Raw genomic sequence first — 17,661 nt, forward strand, 5'->3', positions numbered from 1 at the left:
GGGCCTGGCAGTGCAGCAGGGTTTGCCAGGTTGAGTGGCCGTGGGGCATCACTAAAGAATCTGGAGCTAGGAGGTGGCCAGGTCAGGTCAGCAACCTAGAAAGCTCACTGGAGACCACAGGCAGGAGGCCCAGGGCGAGGTGTGGTGGCGGTCACGGGGCACGTGGGAGCCTCGGCTGGTCACTGCTAAATCACAGCCCACCACTTACTGCCTCTGTGATCATGAACAATGTACTTGATCTCTCTACCTCCCGAGCTGTCCGTTGGGAATGGGGTGATACATTGGCTACGTCAGGGCCTGAGAAAGGCCTGAGAAGCACCTGGGGGAGTAGTAAATGCTGGACTTGGCTTCCAGAAATCCAACCGGCCAGCCCGTAGCCTTTCCTGTTAGTCATTGTCAAGTCGGCTTCAACTCACGGCGACCCCGTGTACAGTGCCATCCTTACTGTTGGTATGCTCGAGTCCACAGTTGTCTGTTGCGGCCACTGTGTCAGCACAGTGTGACAGGTGGGTGGTGGCCTCAGCCTTTATTTAGCATCTCAGTGTTTACAGACAACTGAGAGTCAGAGCTCATACTTTGGGAGGGTACCCTGCCTCAGCCCAGGTCCCTGCTCAGACCTGGCGCCAGCTTGACTGAGGTAGGAAGAGCTGGTTTTGTCAGGAGTGCACATATTCCCGGCCCCCACTCTGCAGCAGGCACCTGCCTCTAAGGGCCCCGATGCCTGGGCTTTCTGCTCATGCCTGAGAAATTATTCTTTTTAACTATAGGTAGTCCCCGACTTACACGGGGGTTCTGTTCTGACGACTCTGATGTAACTTGGGTACTTCATTTTTGTTTTCATTATTATTGCCTCCTATGATCAGTGGAGCCCTGGTGCCTTAGTGGTTAAGTTCAACCGCTAACCAAAAGGTCAACAGTTCGAATCCACCAGCCAGTCCTTGGACATCCTATGGGGGAATTCTCCTCTGTCCTATAGGTTTGCTATGAGTCAGAATCAACAGCAATGAGTTTGGTTTGGTTTTTTACTATTGGTATCTACATAAATCCATTCTTTGGGGGTTGGCATGAGAATGATACCATCAGTAAATTATGTGCCGCAACACTGTATGTAATGCATGTTATTAATGATAATGTACAAAAAAAGAAAACAGGTGTCATAAGCACAGTTTTAAATAGGTCGTAAGCCAGGGACTACCTGTCTTTCTGGTTTTATGTGGGCACTACAACCTGTCTTTGTAGAAATGCAGGTGTGGCGTTTTGTAGCCGCAGCGCCCTCCAGCTGTCACAGGAGCCGGGTCTTTGGCTTAGCCCCTTGTGGTCCCACTTTCCAAACCCTTTCAACATTTTCAGACCAGTCCTCCCTGGCCCTGGTTCCCATACACTGTTGTTGTCTTTGTTGTGTCGGGGTGCGCACCTTTTCAGGTTTCTCTGTTGACTTCCACTACGACAGCTGTGAGATGGGAGGGGCACTGACTGCTACTCCCTTACCCTGTCTGTTAGGGACAAAAACCAGCCACTGTCCTGAAGGGCAGCAATGTCAATGACGTGGCCTGGGCAGGGAAGTCCTCAGCTTCACCTCATCCCCGGCTGGTGCCCGGGACCAAGCAAGGGCAGCCTCGAGGTGGGGACTGTGTATAAACATCAGAAGAGGAAGCCGTTAACAGGCCAGGACAGTTGGGTCCCCCTGCAAGGACTGGCTTTTAATTAAGTCAGTAATAGGATAAAGTCACTGGGTGTCTGTAAGTTAGGAAAGCTGATGATTCGAACAATCTCAGGGTTTGTGAATTGATGAGAAACCTTTGAGGAAGAATGGCGAGCCACAGGTAGCAGCGTGTTGTCTGTGAGCCTGGGCCTGGAACTCCGGCCCCGGAGCTGCTCTTGGGAAGGCCATGTTCCCACACTGAAGCTGCCAGGAGAGGCTGAGGCCTGTGACAGAGAGAACGTTCACGACGTGGAGCTTGAGCTCCCAGCAACCATGCAGTGAGGTCCTTAACCCCGTGTTTCCCCAACGTTGTCTCACGAGCCCAGCCTGCCTCTCTGGCCCTCGTGGGAGGAGCAGAGACTACTTCCTGGGTAACCGCATCCAAGTGGTGACACTAAAGAGGGATGTACCTGTGTATAATGACCACTGATGACCCTGCAGCTGTCCATCTTGATCACAGTGGCCTTATTAAACCTTAGCTTCCACACCATGGTGGCCATCTTGGTCACACCCAATTAGGTGGCACTTTGGCAGAAGGGGAGAGAACCCACCTTCTTGGGAATACGCACATTCTTCCCTTCCTCCCTCCCTGCACTTTTGAACAACGGATTTAAGTAAAGATTTATCCTGGGTGCTTCCCAATACAGGCCAGTCTGCATCTCTCTGTTTTGTTTTTAGTCTCTGGGAAGCACGAGGCCACGGCCATGAGTGGGTTGTGCAAGGGATGCCATGAGGGGTCTGGAAGCTTCCTGTCTGGTCTCATGACTCACGTGCACTACTGAGAGGCAGGAGACCCACGGTGGGTTGGGGCTCGTCCTGCAGCAGATAACTGGCCTTACAAAAGCGATGGCCTCTGTGTCTCCCCGAGGGTGATTTCCACACAGCCGGCTTGTGCTCCCGCTGAACTAAGGCAGGCGGTTTTGATCCTTTTACCAGTGTTACCACGAACAAACCCAGCAGTAACGAGGCAGAATAATTTCCCATCAGATACTGAAAGCGATGAAGAAATGATGTTCACACTTAAAAATTTTGCTGTGCGAATCAAGTGGGGGAGACAGATCCTCGTGGGAGGATACGGGTGATCGTTAAAGCTGGGGACGTGGGTTCGTCCGGACATTTGCCTCGTTTTGTGCATGTTCGAAAATGCCCATAATGAACGAAGTTTACAAAAACCATCACAACCGCCCCGTCACGTTCACTACAGGACAGAACCAACCATGGCCCCTCACCTGGAACACTGGTCCCCACTTCTACCCTAGTCAGCTCTGGTGGCAGCGCTGGCCTCCAGCGTCACTAACCCTTGGCCAACAGTCTCGAGGTCACAGAAGTAACGGAGGCAACAAAGCGGGCGGTGGGGCTCCAAGCAGGCAGGAGGGGCATGGACTCTCACCCGGACCCTCTGTCTCCGCACAGGTCGCACGGGGCAGGCGGTCGCTGTTCGAGCCAAGGCCTTCGGATTCAGCGTCATATTTTATGACCCCTACTTGCAGGATGGGATCGAGCGGTCCCTGGGCGTGCAGAGGATCTACACCCTGCAGGACTTGCTGTACCAGAGTGACTGCGTGTCCCTGCACTGTAACCTCAACGAGCATAACCACCACCTCATCAATGACTTTACTATCAAGCAGGTAATTGGAACGCAGCTGTGCTCAGGCCCTGGAAAGTTCTAGTGAAAGCACAGCACCGCTGTGGGCGCAAGCAGGGATGGGCAGTGGTGCACAGACACACTCCTGAGTCAGGAAGAACAGCAGCCCCCGAGACTGAGGGCCAGCCAGGCACAGCCTTGCGCCATAGAATGAGCTGTGCAGAGCGGGACAGCGAGCAGGCACACATCCTAGGCCCATCGTCCCTCCTCTCAGGTCAGCCAGGCCTGCCCCGAGAAGTGACCACAGGGCAGGTGAAGGTCACGATTCTCAACCTTCCCACCTTTGTGACCGTCTCCCAGGATGGGCAGGCTTCACCCCTGCCCTCCAGCTGCCACGCACACACACAAGCAGGCTGTGCTCCTGGGCTGTGGCTTTCTTGATGAAGCCTGGGTACAAAAGCCTACTAATGAAGCAATCGTCCGTTTAACTGGCTTCTTCTTCTCCCTCTAGATGAGGCAAGGCGCGTTCCTCGTGAATGCAGCCCGCGGTGGGCTGGTGGACGAGAAAGCCTTAGCCCAAGCCCTCAAGGAAGGAAGGATACGAGGAGCAGCCCTGGACGTGCACGAGTCAGAGCCTTTCAGGTGAGTGTGCTGGGACCGCGGGTGTTTGCAGCTCTAGCCTCCATTCTAGGCAGGAGTCTGCAGGGCCAGGTCCCCACCGTACACCCAACACTTTGAATCTGGGGCACATTCCCAGACACCTGAGTCTAAGTTGGAAGCTGCGCAGGCAGAGCATACAAGCTCAGCTCTTCTAAGCACTGCGCTGGAATCTCACTCCTTGTACAAGGGCCAGAAGGCCCCCAAAGGCAACCAGCCAGGGAAGAGAGGAAAATGGCCCTGGGATCTTTGGTCTCTCTAGACAGACAGGCTTCCTCTCTGCCCTGGAATGTTTATTCTTCCTGAGCAAAGGCAGGCCTTCAATGGATGTGTTTTCTTTCTTTCTGATCCACTGATGACTCCTGACTCCGTTCTTAGGAGTTAGGATAAGTACCGAAACTCCCAACCCCTGTAAAACATGGAAAATGGCCCTCCCTCCATCACAACTGTGCAGCCAGGGTTCCCCGAGGAGCAGGGTGGGTGCTGTGGTGTGTGTCACACGCTGCAGCTCATGGTGCTCTCATCTGCATTTCCTAGCTTTGCTCAAGGCCCACTGAAAGATGCCCCGAATCTCATCTGCACGCCCCACACAGCCTGGTATAGTGAGCAAGCCTCACTAGAGATGAGGGAGGCAGCTGCCACCGAGATCCGCCGAGCAATCACAGGTGAGCCCTCTGAGGCGGGGGGAGCAGGTTTGCAGGGGAGCCAGCTGTACTCACACAACATTGCCTGTTCACACACGAAGGTCGTTATGGCGGGCTCACCACAGGGCAGAATTTGTAGGGGCCAGGTCACTTCAGTTTTGTGTGAGCTAGGCTCTGTTTGTGTGAGCTCTGAACTAATTTCACAGAGGAAACCAATTCCTCTGATACCAGCAAGTCTAAGTATTGCCAACTGTGGAGGGGGCCACCCCGAGGGAGGCTCCTTGTGGTTCTGGCTGAAGGCCAGTGTTGAAGATCTCAAGGAGCTGGGTGCTTGGACATTCCCACCTGGCCCCTTTACTACACGTAGATTCAGAGGCTTTGATACCACATTTCTCTCTTGGTATGGTAATACTTAAGTCATGCTGACCCTTACAAAACGCCTGACTTTAATGATCCCACTGCAGGTCGCATCCCAGAAAGCCTAAGAAACTGCGTGAACAAGGAATTCTTCGTCACAACAGCTCCTTGGTCAGTAATAGATCAGCAAGCAATTCATCCTGAGCTCAATGGTGCCACATACAGGTGAGAACAACAACTGTATTTGTCTACTAGTGTTGTTCCCTTGAGGGAACTTGAGGGGAGATGTTTATTTGGCGCTAAAGAAAACTCTGTCGTCTCTGTTCTCCCAATGCCCAGTATGCACGGAACAGCCTAACGGTGTCCCCAGACATTGCCAAACTTTGTCCCCTGTTGAGAACCACCACTCTAACCATAGAGAAGTAAGGGACTGTAGAGGGGAGGGGGAGTTGAGTAGTTGTGTAAATAACTGCCCCCCCCCCCAAAAAAAAACCCTTTGCTGTCAAGTCAAAAAAGTGACCCTATCAGGCAGAGTACAGCTGCCCCGTAGGACTTCCAAGGCTATAAATCTTTACTGAAGCAGATTGCTACGTGTTTCTCACACGGAACAGAAAGTAGGTTTGAACTGCTGACCTTCTGGTTAGCAGCCACCAAAGAACCCCTAAATGAAAGCTCTGAGGAAGCTATGCAGTTTCCTCCCAGGTCACGTGGCTTCATTCACGTTTCTGCTCAGCACGGTTTTTCAAAGCTCCACTCCTTTTACTGCTTGAGCTCATCACAGCACCAGGCTCCCCCGACCCCATCCCTAGGGGCTTCCTTGGCACCAGGGGCAGAGTACCCAGTAAGCACAGTATGTACCGGCTCATTTGTATTTACTTACTTATCTGTAGTACACAATTTCACGTGAGTAATCTGTCCCTCCTTGGTACCCCGAAACACTGTATGTGCTCTGTGGGTTCAGATCCGTCAGAGTCCTCCTAGAGCAGTCCTTGGGATTTCTGAGCAGCCTAACATCATGACTGGAGGGGCAGGGGAGGAGACCCTGTCCCCTGCTCCTCAGTTATAAAGGGTTTGATGGCTCTGGGAAGGAGAATCAAGTCATTCTGAAGCACCTGCCAGAAATAATATGTTGAGTTACATTTGTGCCTGAGAAACCTTGTTCTGGAGGTGGCTAACGCAACGTGTCCCCTTACACTTCGCACCTCGCCCTGTGGTATGCCTGGAGTGTGACAGTCGCCCATGTGGAAGCATTAAGTTTTAGTGGACCCCCCAAGTAGCCCCAGAGAGGGTCTAGGTGGACGGCTACACACCTGCAGACCCTGGGAGCACGTGAATAACCACCTAGGAAGCCACACTCGTTATTAGAGTACTCCCTGCCTTCCGTTGACATGTAGTGCCAAATGCAGTTTCCAGAAGAGTGTCCAAAACGCTGCCCGTCAGTCTGGGCTCCTTGCCTTCCTGCTGTTCTGCTCACTGTCTGAGCCCAGTATTGTGCTTAGCATAGTGCCGGTTTGTTTTTAGTTTAAGGATTAGGTGCCAATGTTTCGTTTAAAAATGTAGATTTTGCCCCACTCTGGGGGTAGAAAGGATTAACAGATGATCCTGTAAGTATCAGCCTGACCCCCGTTTTCTGTGCTCGGCAGATACCCACCGGGCATTGTGGGCGTGGCCCCAGGAGGACTTCCTGCAGCCATGGAAGGCATCATCCCCGGAGGCATCCCTGTCACTCACAACCTGCCCACAGTGGCACACCCTTCCCAAGCCCCTTCTCCCAACCAGCCCACAAAACACGGGGACAATCGAGAGCACCCCAACGAGCAATAGCAGAGGATGTCAAAAGGTAACTGTTCAGATAAACCTGGGACCAAGAGACAGTGAACAATAGAGAACTACGAGAAAAGGGATCGGACAGTCTTCTTAACTGACTCTGGACACAATGCATCATTGCGGTTGCAGTGTTAAAACTACACACGAGCTAGAACGAGACTGGGAAACCCGAACGTGTCACCTGCTATGGAAGCGCTGAAAGACTAGGACGTGATTCTTAACGACCCACTCCTATTGTTGTGTGTTAAGTTTCTCATCTGTGCATCAAATCACAAAGAATAAATAGCTCTCTGTCCTTTATCAGCCCTCGGGCACAGCAGGTCCAGAGGGCCTGCTCTTGATTGTTGCATCAAGAGTTCCAAACCTGAAAATAAAACATGTAAAGAGGAAATCTCCACCCTGTGACTCCAGTCCCTTCGGTCCACGGGGGCTGGTTACCTCTTGCTAATAGGAAGATTGAACTACAACAAAGCGGGAGGATAACTCTGCCTGTTAGACAACTGCCGGAAAGGAGGGAAGACAGTACAGGCCCCTGTCCAGAGGTGTTCCTCACAGCTGAACTGCACTGAGCGGGCAAGCTGGCTCTAAGTTCAGTAACACCCTCTGATGATGCAAAAAAAAAAAAAAGAGTGTTAAGTTTCACAAGCTGTTTGTACTCAGATATATTTTCTCAGTTTCAGATCCTCAGCTATTTTATTGAGTGAGAGTCTTGAACTGAAAGGTTCAAGAATAATGTTGCATTTCCTTATGTCTCAGGAAAACACTTTTTATGGTAACTTGTCAGATTGTCTATGAACAAACCCACTTTTTTAGACATTGATAAAGTCTTCTTTTCTTCACGTGATATTTTATACAAGAACACTTCAGATGTGTTATTAGATGTGACTGATTTTAACAAATCCTATTAGATTTGTATCAACTAGTTACATGTTATATTCATAGTCTTTTGTGAATCATCGCCTTTTTGTTTAAAGATGGCCTATTTTGAGCCTTTGTATAGGTACATTCCTGTTTTTGTGACAAAAAGAAAAAAAAAACTTTAAAACTGTCCCAAACAGAAAAATGACTATCAGAAGTATGTTTTGTTTTAGTGTGAGTTACCGTTACTGTATTTGTTTATTGTAAAGGTGGACATTTAGCGTTCAGTGCAGTTTTCAATAAAAAATAATAAAAATTTCTGTTAAAGTTCTGCAATTCAAGCACATCTCACCAGTGTAAAAGAAGTTCTCTGACTGAGATGTTAAAAGGCAACTGAATTTTCAATCAGCCAACTGCCAACTTTTGTTACTTCAAGTATGAACAAGAACTTGTTTTCTGTCTGCCTATTCTATAGCCAGATGCGAGAATACTGACAGTGACCTCATATGATCAAGTTTAAATCAAAGCCTTCTATGTAAGTCCGTCATCAGCAAATCGGGCCACCCTTAAGATCAAATAGTGGGTTAGAACTCAATCAAGAAACAAAGTTGGTCAAGTTTCAGAGTTTTGATTTTAATTTACCCAAAAGCAAAATTACCTGTTCAATCACTAATGAATAAAGGGGCTATGAATCTCAAACTTGGTGGGGGTGTGGTAACCTAATAATTATATTTACAAAGAAGTGTTCAAAAATAACATCAGCCATTTCCATAGATAATAAACACTTAGCATTAACCAACCTCTCTCTAACTAGGGGTGGCTACAAGCATCAGTTACATCCAGTAATTCCAGGTACCAAACTCCCTTTCAGCCCTTACCATTTGAAGCAAAACAAAGCACACGCACACAAGTCTCTTATAGCATCCATCTCTGAATTACCTTGTCGCCACTCACTCTAAGCTGCTCCCACCATCCCAACTCTGCCATGAAAAACTGCATAAAAACCACTCCATAGGGAGACAAAGCTCATAGTTCCTGACCCAGGGGGCAGAAGGATAGTCAACATTCTCTTCATGTCAAACAGGGTTATGAGGGAATGAAATGCCTGCAGAGGAGAAGCCAACCATCTCCAAGCAGCAGTGTTGCGTTCACACCAAGGAGGGCTGGCACACAACACACCTAGGAGTCAGAACCACATCCATCTGTGGTGCACCTGGGTTTCCTTTGGGAATGAGTCTATGTATAAACTGACTTCCAAGAAGACAGAACATAAAATATGACACTGATCTCCCTAGAAAGGAATTAAGTCTATCACAGAGTAGTACTAGCAAGAGCCGAATGAAAGACATTCACACCTGTCACCCAACCACATAGGAATCTTGGGACAAAAATTATGGCTGTTTAATAATTCAAGAACTTAACACAGCATTGTTTCATCCAAAAATTTGGCCTTGAAAACCATTTAAAACATTCCTGTTGATGGGAGTCTAGGCAATGAGGTCATCTGTAATTCTTTCCCACAGGGAATAACACGGTACCTGTCAAACTAGATGTGCTCAGGGTCACTGGTCATAAATAAAAGGCAACTCGAGGGAAAGGACACTCACCAGGCCACTTGCTGGACAGCGTCAGCTGCAATGTGGACGACAGTGACAAGACACTTTTCCCTCCAACACTCCTCTTTGGATTCCTCAATTGGGAGGTTTTTGCTTAACAGGCTCACTGCCCATTAGGGAATTATTCCTACATAGAGAAAATGACTACAGGTGCTATACTGAACAAAATGGCAGTCTCCTAAAAACTTATTTGCTTATTATTGACCAAAATGAAAGCAGACTATATAGAGTTCATTTGTAAGAACACACTTGGAACCGTACCTTTACCATCATTAAAACATACCAAAGTTCATTTATACGGAATCATACTAAAAAATAATTTTTTCCTTCCAAGTTTTCGCATGCAGCAAAACCATCCTTTTTTATCCTGTGAACACCATTTACTGAGCGTCCAGAGAGGGGATAAAGAACTAAAGATATTATGGACATTTTTCTATTTTTAGTATTCCAGCATCAAATGAAGTGCACATTTCAATACCATCTCAGCAGAGTTTCGAAGAAAAGAAGCAAATATTTAAAAGTTTTCACAGCCTTCCTTCTCATCAAAGGACAGAAAATAGATATATAAAATGCCATATATATATATATAAATGGCACCTTTCCAAGTTCCTTGCCACATCAAGTCTACAAGGTACTTAACAGGACACGAAGTCTTTTTGTGTTCCTGAGATAGGTTTGAAACTTTTACCCAGTATTGAATGTATATACCTGAAGTGGTCAAATAATTACAAAAAGTTTTCTAAGATTATAATTTTGACCTTAAGAATGGCCACAATTAACCAACATGCAAAAGTTCTCAGAGTACACACTGAGAAATTCATTATACAATGCATCTAAACCACCTTACTGCATTTTTAAATATCCTGCACTGTGTTGGTATTCCCATTAGCCTAAACAAAGGCACGCCCTTCTCACAGGATGTGCCTAGAGCAGAGTTGATGACAGAAGACTCCGAAGACCCCTCTGCAATGGCAATTCGGAGCATAACGTTTTCAGTCAAGTTAAAGTGAGCAAATTTCACAGGGTTTGTGTAGTTACGAGTGGGCCTACTCCCCCAAGGACTTCCCTCCGTTGCATCCAAGGAATGACTGTTCGTAAACAGGCTGCTGCCAAGAGTCTGGAATAAGTACCCCCATTTTAAGTCATTCTTCCAAACAATAAATACCCAAATACTGAAAAGGGGCATACTGGGAAACTTAAAAAAAAATGAAATAGTAATAAAAAAACAAAACTTTTTCAAAACAAGGGAACAATGACTATAGGAAAGTCACTGAATAAAAATTCGTAGCTTTTCTTGCAGTTTGTTCCTGAAAGATCTCATTTTATTGGGCACAACAGGAACTAAATTAATAAAATAAAATCTTCTTTATTTTTGTTTTACTGTGGATAATTTGTACAAAAAAATTTTCAAATCTCTTAACGACTTCTATGGTACTTAGTGTGTGAAATGGATCTTACGTTAAAGTAGGATGCCGGGTTCTACTGAAAAGAACAGCTCAAAGGAGCAAACTCATCTCCCGTGTGCTTTTTTAAGTACCCATGCTGGAAAAAAATCTCAATAACACGAAGATGCTGGTACAACTTTTCCTATTACGCAACTTCTTACACGACCACATGCGTTACATTTATAGACAGATTTACAATTTGAAAAGGGAAAAAAAGGTCTGTCTTAATAAAATTAGTTTTTTACAAACTGTAGTCCAACACGGTTCTCTGTCTCCTCACACCGCAGGCGCACTACCCTGCTGGGTGTGGGTCAGGAAACCGCTCCCGAGCAGACCACGCCAGGCTGGGTTCATGCCATTCCCTCACACTCTGCTTGGAGCACACTAACTTCGGGCTGTCACAGATCTGATGCCTTCTGCTCTTTGATTTCTTCATTCATCTTCATCATCTTCGTCTTCCTCTCCATCAGACAGGGATGTGCATGGCCGGATCTGTCGGTAGCGGTCAAGCCATTTTTCTACCATCTGTGTGACCAGGGGGTGGTTTCGGCGACGGGAGCTCTTTTGCATAGCGACGAGAACCCCGCCCTCAGTCACACAGCAGTCCAGCCACTCCCTGAGCAGCTTTTCTCGCTGTTCCTCATTACCTAGCTTTTGGGGGAGGACACAGAACATGGGAAGAATACACAGATTAGGGGCTTGATAGGAAAAAGTAACAGAAAACTGCAGGTGGTATGACAACTAATGAAAAGGTCAAGGCCACAAATTCCCACACCTGTGGAAACTGCTTGACCTAGTTTTGACCGCTTGTTGACTTTATGATTAGAAATCAGTTTGATGTCTGCTAGACTTGCATAAAAAAAGACATCAAAAGGAAGCCATCAGAAAAGGCTGCAGGCAAGCACAAGCTAGACAGGAAGGGAATTTAACATGATGGCAACACGCAAATCCAAGAACCTAATCCCGGCAAAGAGAAGGCCAGAAAACGTCTCAACTGCAAACAGATGACAAGGTGAGTTTACTCTCTCTGCCTGGTCTGTATCACCCCTCACCCTCCCTGTGTCTGCCATGGTTTCTTACCTATTGCTCCTGCCACTGCCCAGGTAGGTAGTCTAAAACTAAGCAGCCTGTGTTCTGAGCACACCTGGCTGGTGGCTTTCCAGCTCGCCCAGAGTAAAAGGCAAACCTGAACAGCCTGTCAACCACCTTGTGCCACCCCACAACCCTGCCTCCTCCCCTCCCCATAAGCCACGCTGGCTTCCCGTTCCTCTGCATCGGCTGTTCCCTCTTACCAAGACTCAGCAAAACTCCTCTTTCAGGTCTTGATTCCAGAGCCACCTCCTAAGGCCCTATTTAAACCACAAACGCCCTCCCTACTCCCCAGGCCTTTTTGTTTCCCCTTAGCACTGGCTGCCCCCTCCCCGCCGACCCCAGGGCAGAGTCAGGGATTTGGACTCTAGTCCCCTGCTCCATTCCCCACCCACAGCACAAACTAGCAGTTCTGAAAAGGTAAGAAGTCTGTCTCACCAATATTTACAGAAAGTGACAACTGCTGCAACCAAATCCATGCATTTAACTGGTAGTACAGGTAACACCACACCTGACAGGCACAGCCTTACTACAGGTAGTTACAGAAAGCAAGCTTTGTACCTCCTGAGCAGAAAGGAAGTGCACATGGAGTAGCTTTCTCTCACTGTCAACCAGAGGCAGAAATGTGATGGTGACATCATCGTCCGTGTTCAGGTTAGCACCAGCACCTCGGTTGCCATAGCCATCATTTTCCATGGCAACCAAAGCAGAGAAGTGGCCCCTCGTGTAGCCCAGAGCAATCGGACTTTTCCAGCAGAAACTCTGTTCCCACAAGAGAGGCAAATAAACACCTGGAAAGAGGGAAGATCACAACAGTCATGAGAGACTGCCCTCCCCACACCTACAGCCACCCTGGGATCCTGGCTCTAGTTAGTTCCTTCAGGATGTGGCTGCAAACCACATCAGAGTAGTAAACGAGAGCCCGCTAAAACACTCGCATAATGGCTTACCTTGAAACCGGGTATATCCCAAGGTTTCGCCCCGGAAACTCTTGTAATATTTTACTCCATAAACTATAATTGGTCGTCTAAGAATATGTGCAAGTACAAAAATGTGTGTCTGTTCCAAACTTGCTCCAGGCTGTACACAGGAAAAAGAAAAAAAGCAATTTAACTTTAAAATACTTATTACTATCCTTGGAAAAATAATGTATGAAAAACAATATTATCTCTTAGTACACTATCTCAACTCATTCTTAAGAAAAAAATAAGCGTCAGCTTAAAGGAAGCCCTTGACTCCTCAAATGGCAAAGCCCAATAAAATAGAGATCTACAAAGTCAATATATACAGGTATCCTTTACTACCCAGACTCAAGAACTAAACAGAATGGACACTGAGATAGCCCCCCATCTAATCTCGTTCTTCACTCTCCAATCTCAGGAACCAGAAGGATACTTTATCTAATCGCCTTCTGGTTAAAATGCCTGTGAAAGTTAGCAGCTAGGGCCTACAGTCAAGTTCTCTCAGAGTAAGACAATGAGCTCTGTTACTGCATACACGCTAAAGGAGCAATATCCCTCAACTCAATACTACGACTACAATGATAACACACAGGGGCCACAAGTGCAGAACGGACAACTATGGGGCAAAGTTCTGGCCTGTACTTCCTCCTGAGGGTTCGAGTGAACTGTGGTGCTTTCTGGAAAGAAAAGGGGTGGTTTGTACATCTATTTGAATTTTACAGTTTAGTATACTGAACACATTTTCACAAATAAAAACTAGGATGAAATGAAGAGTCTAAATGGGCCAATCTTACATGGTCCTGTGTTACAGGATGGCTTCATTTATAAAGGAAACCATGGTGACGTAGTGGTTAAGCACTACGGTGGCTAACCAAAAGGCTGGCAGTTCAAATCGACCAGGCACTCCTTGGATACTCTATGGGGCAGTTCTACTCTGTCCTGATAGAGTCACTATGAGTCAGAATCGACCCAATGGTAATGGAGTTTTTTGGTTTTTCCATTTATAAAAGAAATCTGAGCTGTTAGCAACTCTCAGGAAAGTTCATTCCCAGGTGAATTAGCAATCACTCCTGTCAAAAGTAATTTGTTCCAGAGTAAGCCAGACTGCACCTTCCCCTCTGCCTCTGCCACAGCAGACGCAGCCTCCCCACAGGAGGGCCTTCTGAAGAACACCAGCACCAGCAGAAGAATGCCTACTGGCTCAATGACCTGTTTTTTGCCCACCTCAGGCAGAGAATAGGAGCTAACCTGGAGGCAGGATAAGACCACCTTCCTGAGGGGGCAGTACAAGCCAAGAGCACTCTGGAGACTGTGTGTTTACCATCATGACACGATTATGTTCACTCTGACAGGATTTCCTTTTCTTAGCATCTGACGTGAGAAACATCTGTGCCCTACTCTCCCTGTGCCGCAGAGTGAGGACTTGCTGCGGTCACAGCTGACGAACGGCAGGCACAACTGGAACCCAAGTTGCCCAGTGCTCTTTGCCTTGTACCCCACTGCCTCCAACGTGGTTTGCTCACAGAAGCGAGGGATTGAGACCGTGAGGCTACCTTTTCTCACAGAAGCAACCTGCCCCGAAGCATTCTTACCTGACTAGCAAGAGAGAGTATGAATGCCCAGTCTTCTTGCCACTGTTCTTCCCTCAAGGAAAAATGTAAACCAAAGCTCTGAGAATACCAAGACTCCCAATCTTTCCAGCGTGTATAAAACCTAAAAAAGCAAGAGTAAAAAACAAGTCTTTTATAAACGGTACATTTAATGTTCCAAACATTCATTTAAGAGCCTTTATGCAATTCATGTAAAAAGAATTTCATCAATTTTATCTGGCCTGTAATATTTTTTTCAAATTAAAAATGCCTCCATACTGCCAGCAGCCATCTCTTAGCATATCCTAAGCCAGAATTTGATTCTCCGTACCACCCCCCACCCCCCCCACCAAATTTTCATTCAAAGCTTCACCCACCAGTGATGAAAACAGTTCATTTCCATTGTGTACTAGTGGTTTACACACTCAAAACAGTCATCTGAGATGCTGAGGATAATCAAAGATACTCCATTTCACAATCAATGTCTGGTATGTCCCTAGTGGGCCACTGCACAAACGACAGGCGGGAAAAATGCCCATGTTTTCATAATATCAAGAGCACTTCCCTGAGATTTTTTCCCATAAATAAAATAATTTCACTGATGACCGTCTGATAATCCAGCCAACCAAAAAAAAACACTGAAACTACAAAAACAATTTCTTCTGTATATTTAATGCCCCTCTAAATATTTGAGTCTAGTAATTTCTTTTTCCTTACATCAAGTATAAGGTTACCCAAAACCAGAAATAATTTCATAGTCTAAAAACCAAGAAAGTCAAGACCTCTGAAGTGAAGAGACACCTAGCCTGTTTGTAATATCACATTTCTCTCATTTACTAGAAAATTTTTTTCATATCCAGGTAACTGAGGATTTTTTATCACAATGCCAAATGTTTTTAATATGGATATACCTCTTTGAAATGTCCGAACGTTTTAGCACACCAATAACAAATTGTTTTGAAAACTTCTAAGTGAGAAATCTCATCAGACATGGAAACCTGTTTACAAACTGAGGGATGCATGCAGTTTTTTAAAAATCAGTTGCTGCCTAAAATCATTTTATGAATGAGACGGCTCAGTCAGGCAGAAGTTAAAGTATGATCACATTCTCCTCATGAAGACTACTGAATAAGGGAGCTCAATAAAATGTACTTCTCGATAAACACGTTCAAATAATCACCCCTTCAAACCAAAGCCTAAACTCTGAAGCTATCTGGCTCGTTGAGAACAGACAAGCAAACGGCATCTAGCAACGTGTAAAAAGGGTTATACAACATGAGCAAGTGGGACTGATCCCAAGAATACAAGCTTGGTTTAACAATCAATAACTAACTCTATATTCACGGACTGAAGACTCGATATTGTCAAATCGGCAATACTCTCGAAAGTAATCTAAAGATTCAACATACTCCCTTATCAAAATCCCAGCCAACCTTTTTACTGATATTGACATGCTGGATCCCAAAATTTAAATGGAAATCCAAAAGGGCCCAGAAAAGCCAAAACAATATTGAAAAAGAACAAAATTGGAGACCTACACTTCCTGATTTCTAAACTTGGTACAAAGCCACACTGACAAAGAGTGTGGTATTGCTGTAAGGACAGACACAGACCAATGAAACAGGACTTGGTGTCCAGAAACAACAAACCTCTGACCTTTACAGTCAGCTGATTTTTTTTAACAAAGGTGCCAAGGTAATTCAGTGGGGAAAGGCTTTTCAACAAATAGCGCTGGGTCAATGGAACATCTACATGCAAAAAGATGAATTTAGACCCTTAACTCACACCATTAACAAAAACCACCTAAAAATGAATCACAGACCTACATGATAACATCTTAGAAGAAAACAAACAAGTAAATCTTCGTGACCTTGGGCTAAGTAAAGATAGCATAAGTCATAAAAAGAAAAAAAAGGGTAAATTGGACTTCATCAAAATTAAAAACTTTTGTGCTTCAAAAGACACAGCTAATAAAGTGAAAAGACAAACCATAGACTGTAGGAAAAAATTTGCAAATCATATACCTAACGAGGGACTTGTATCCAAAACATACAAAAATACCTACGAATCAATAATAAGACAACACATCTAGGAATGAGCTAAAGATCTAAAAAGACATTTCACCAAAGAAGATACAGAAGTAGCTAATAAACCCAAGAAACGATACACAATATCAGCAGCTATCAGGGAACTGCAAATCAAAACCACAAGTGACGTGCTTCGCACGCACCAAGGATGGCTATAATCAAAAAGCCGCTGTAAAGTGTACAACGCTGAACTGACCAGATGAGCCAGAAATGCCACTCTGAAGTATCTACCGCATAAAAACAAAAACCTATGTCCCCAGAGATACCTGGACGTGAGTATTCATAGCAGCATTGTTCCTAACAGACAAAAGGTAGAAACCACCCAAATGTCTTTCAACGGAGAAATACACAAAATGTGGTACATATCCACACAATGGAATATTATTTGACAATAAAAAGGAGCAAAGTATTGACACATACCACGGCACAGACGAACCTGGAAAATATTATGCTAAGTGAAGGAAGCCAGTCACAAAATACCACATATTGTATGATTCATTTATATAAAATGTAGCTTGGCTGCTAACCGAAAGATCAGCAGTTCAAAGCCACCAGCCACTCCTTGGAAACCCTATGGGGCAGTTCTACTCTGTCCTACATGGTCGCTATGAGTTGGGATCAATTCGATGGCACCAGGCTTGGTTTTGTTGTTCAGCGAATCTACAGATACGGAAAGTAGATTAGTGGTTGCCAGGAGCCAGGGGTGGGAACTGGTTTCTTTTTGGTGTGATGGAAATCAAATTTGATTGTGATGATGGTTGCACAACTGTGCCGATTTACTAATAATCACTGAACGAGTGAGTTTTATGGTATGCCTATTACATTTCAAGAAAGCACCTTCAAAAAATAGAAAAGACACTCCTAGGAATGTATCCTAGAGAAATAAGAGCCATCACACAAACAGACATATGCACACACATGTTCACTGCAGCATTATTCACAATAGCAAAAAGATGCAAACAACCTAAGTGCTCATCAACAGATGAGTGGATAAACAAACTATGGTGCATACACACAATGGAATACTGTGCAACAATAAAGAGCAATGAAGGATCTGGGAAACACCTCACGACATGGATCAATCTGGAGGGCATTACACTGACTGATGTAAGTCAGTCACAAAAGGATGAATACTGTATGAGATCACTAATATAAAAACTCGTAAAAAGACTTACACACAGACAGAAACAATCTTTGATGGTTATGAAGGAGGGAAGGGGTAGGGAGAGAAAAACAGGAACTA

General features: G+C 45.7%; 2 protein-coding genes across 8 annotated transcripts in view; one reads left to right on the top strand and one right to left on the bottom strand.

The window, feature by feature from the left end:
• The window catches only part of CTBP2 (C-terminal binding protein 2), a 161,671-nt gene extending 153,721 nt beyond the window's left edge, over positions 1-7,950 (top strand). For all 4 annotated transcript variants that reach the window (XM_064269199.1, XM_064269200.1, XM_064269201.1 and 1 more), the window contains 5 exons: positions 3,116-3,330; positions 3,799-3,929; positions 4,482-4,609; positions 5,053-5,170; positions 6,589-7,950. In XM_064269199.1, the coding sequence (XP_064125269.1) occupies positions 3,116-3,330; positions 3,799-3,929; positions 4,482-4,609; positions 5,053-5,170; positions 6,589-6,769 (773 nt within the window). In that variant the 3' untranslated portion in view covers positions 6,770-7,950. The remainder of the gene's footprint in view (positions 1-3,115; positions 3,331-3,798; positions 3,930-4,481; positions 4,610-5,052; positions 5,171-6,588) is intronic.
• A 293-nt stretch (positions 7,951-8,243) lies between these two features.
• ZRANB1 (zinc finger RANBP2-type containing 1) overlaps positions 8,244-17,661 on the bottom strand; it is a 66,804-nt gene continuing 57,386 nt past the window's right edge. For all 4 annotated transcript variants that reach the window (XM_003419707.4, XM_064269198.1, XM_023559808.2 and 1 more), the window contains 4 exons: positions 14,335-14,455; positions 12,731-12,860; positions 12,342-12,571; positions 8,244-11,342 (listed from right to left, as the gene is read on the bottom strand). In XM_003419707.4, the coding sequence (XP_003419755.1) occupies positions 11,124-11,342; positions 12,342-12,571; positions 12,731-12,860; positions 14,335-14,455 (700 nt within the window). In that variant the 3' untranslated portion in view covers positions 8,244-11,123. The remainder of the gene's footprint in view (positions 11,343-12,341; positions 12,572-12,730; positions 12,861-14,334; positions 14,456-17,661) is intronic.

This window comes from Loxodonta africana, chromosome 16 (genome assembly GCF_030014295.1).
Source record: "Loxodonta africana isolate mLoxAfr1 chromosome 16, mLoxAfr1.hap2, whole genome shotgun sequence".
Classification (NCBI taxonomy): domain Eukaryota; kingdom Metazoa; phylum Chordata; class Mammalia; order Proboscidea; family Elephantidae; genus Loxodonta; species Loxodonta africana.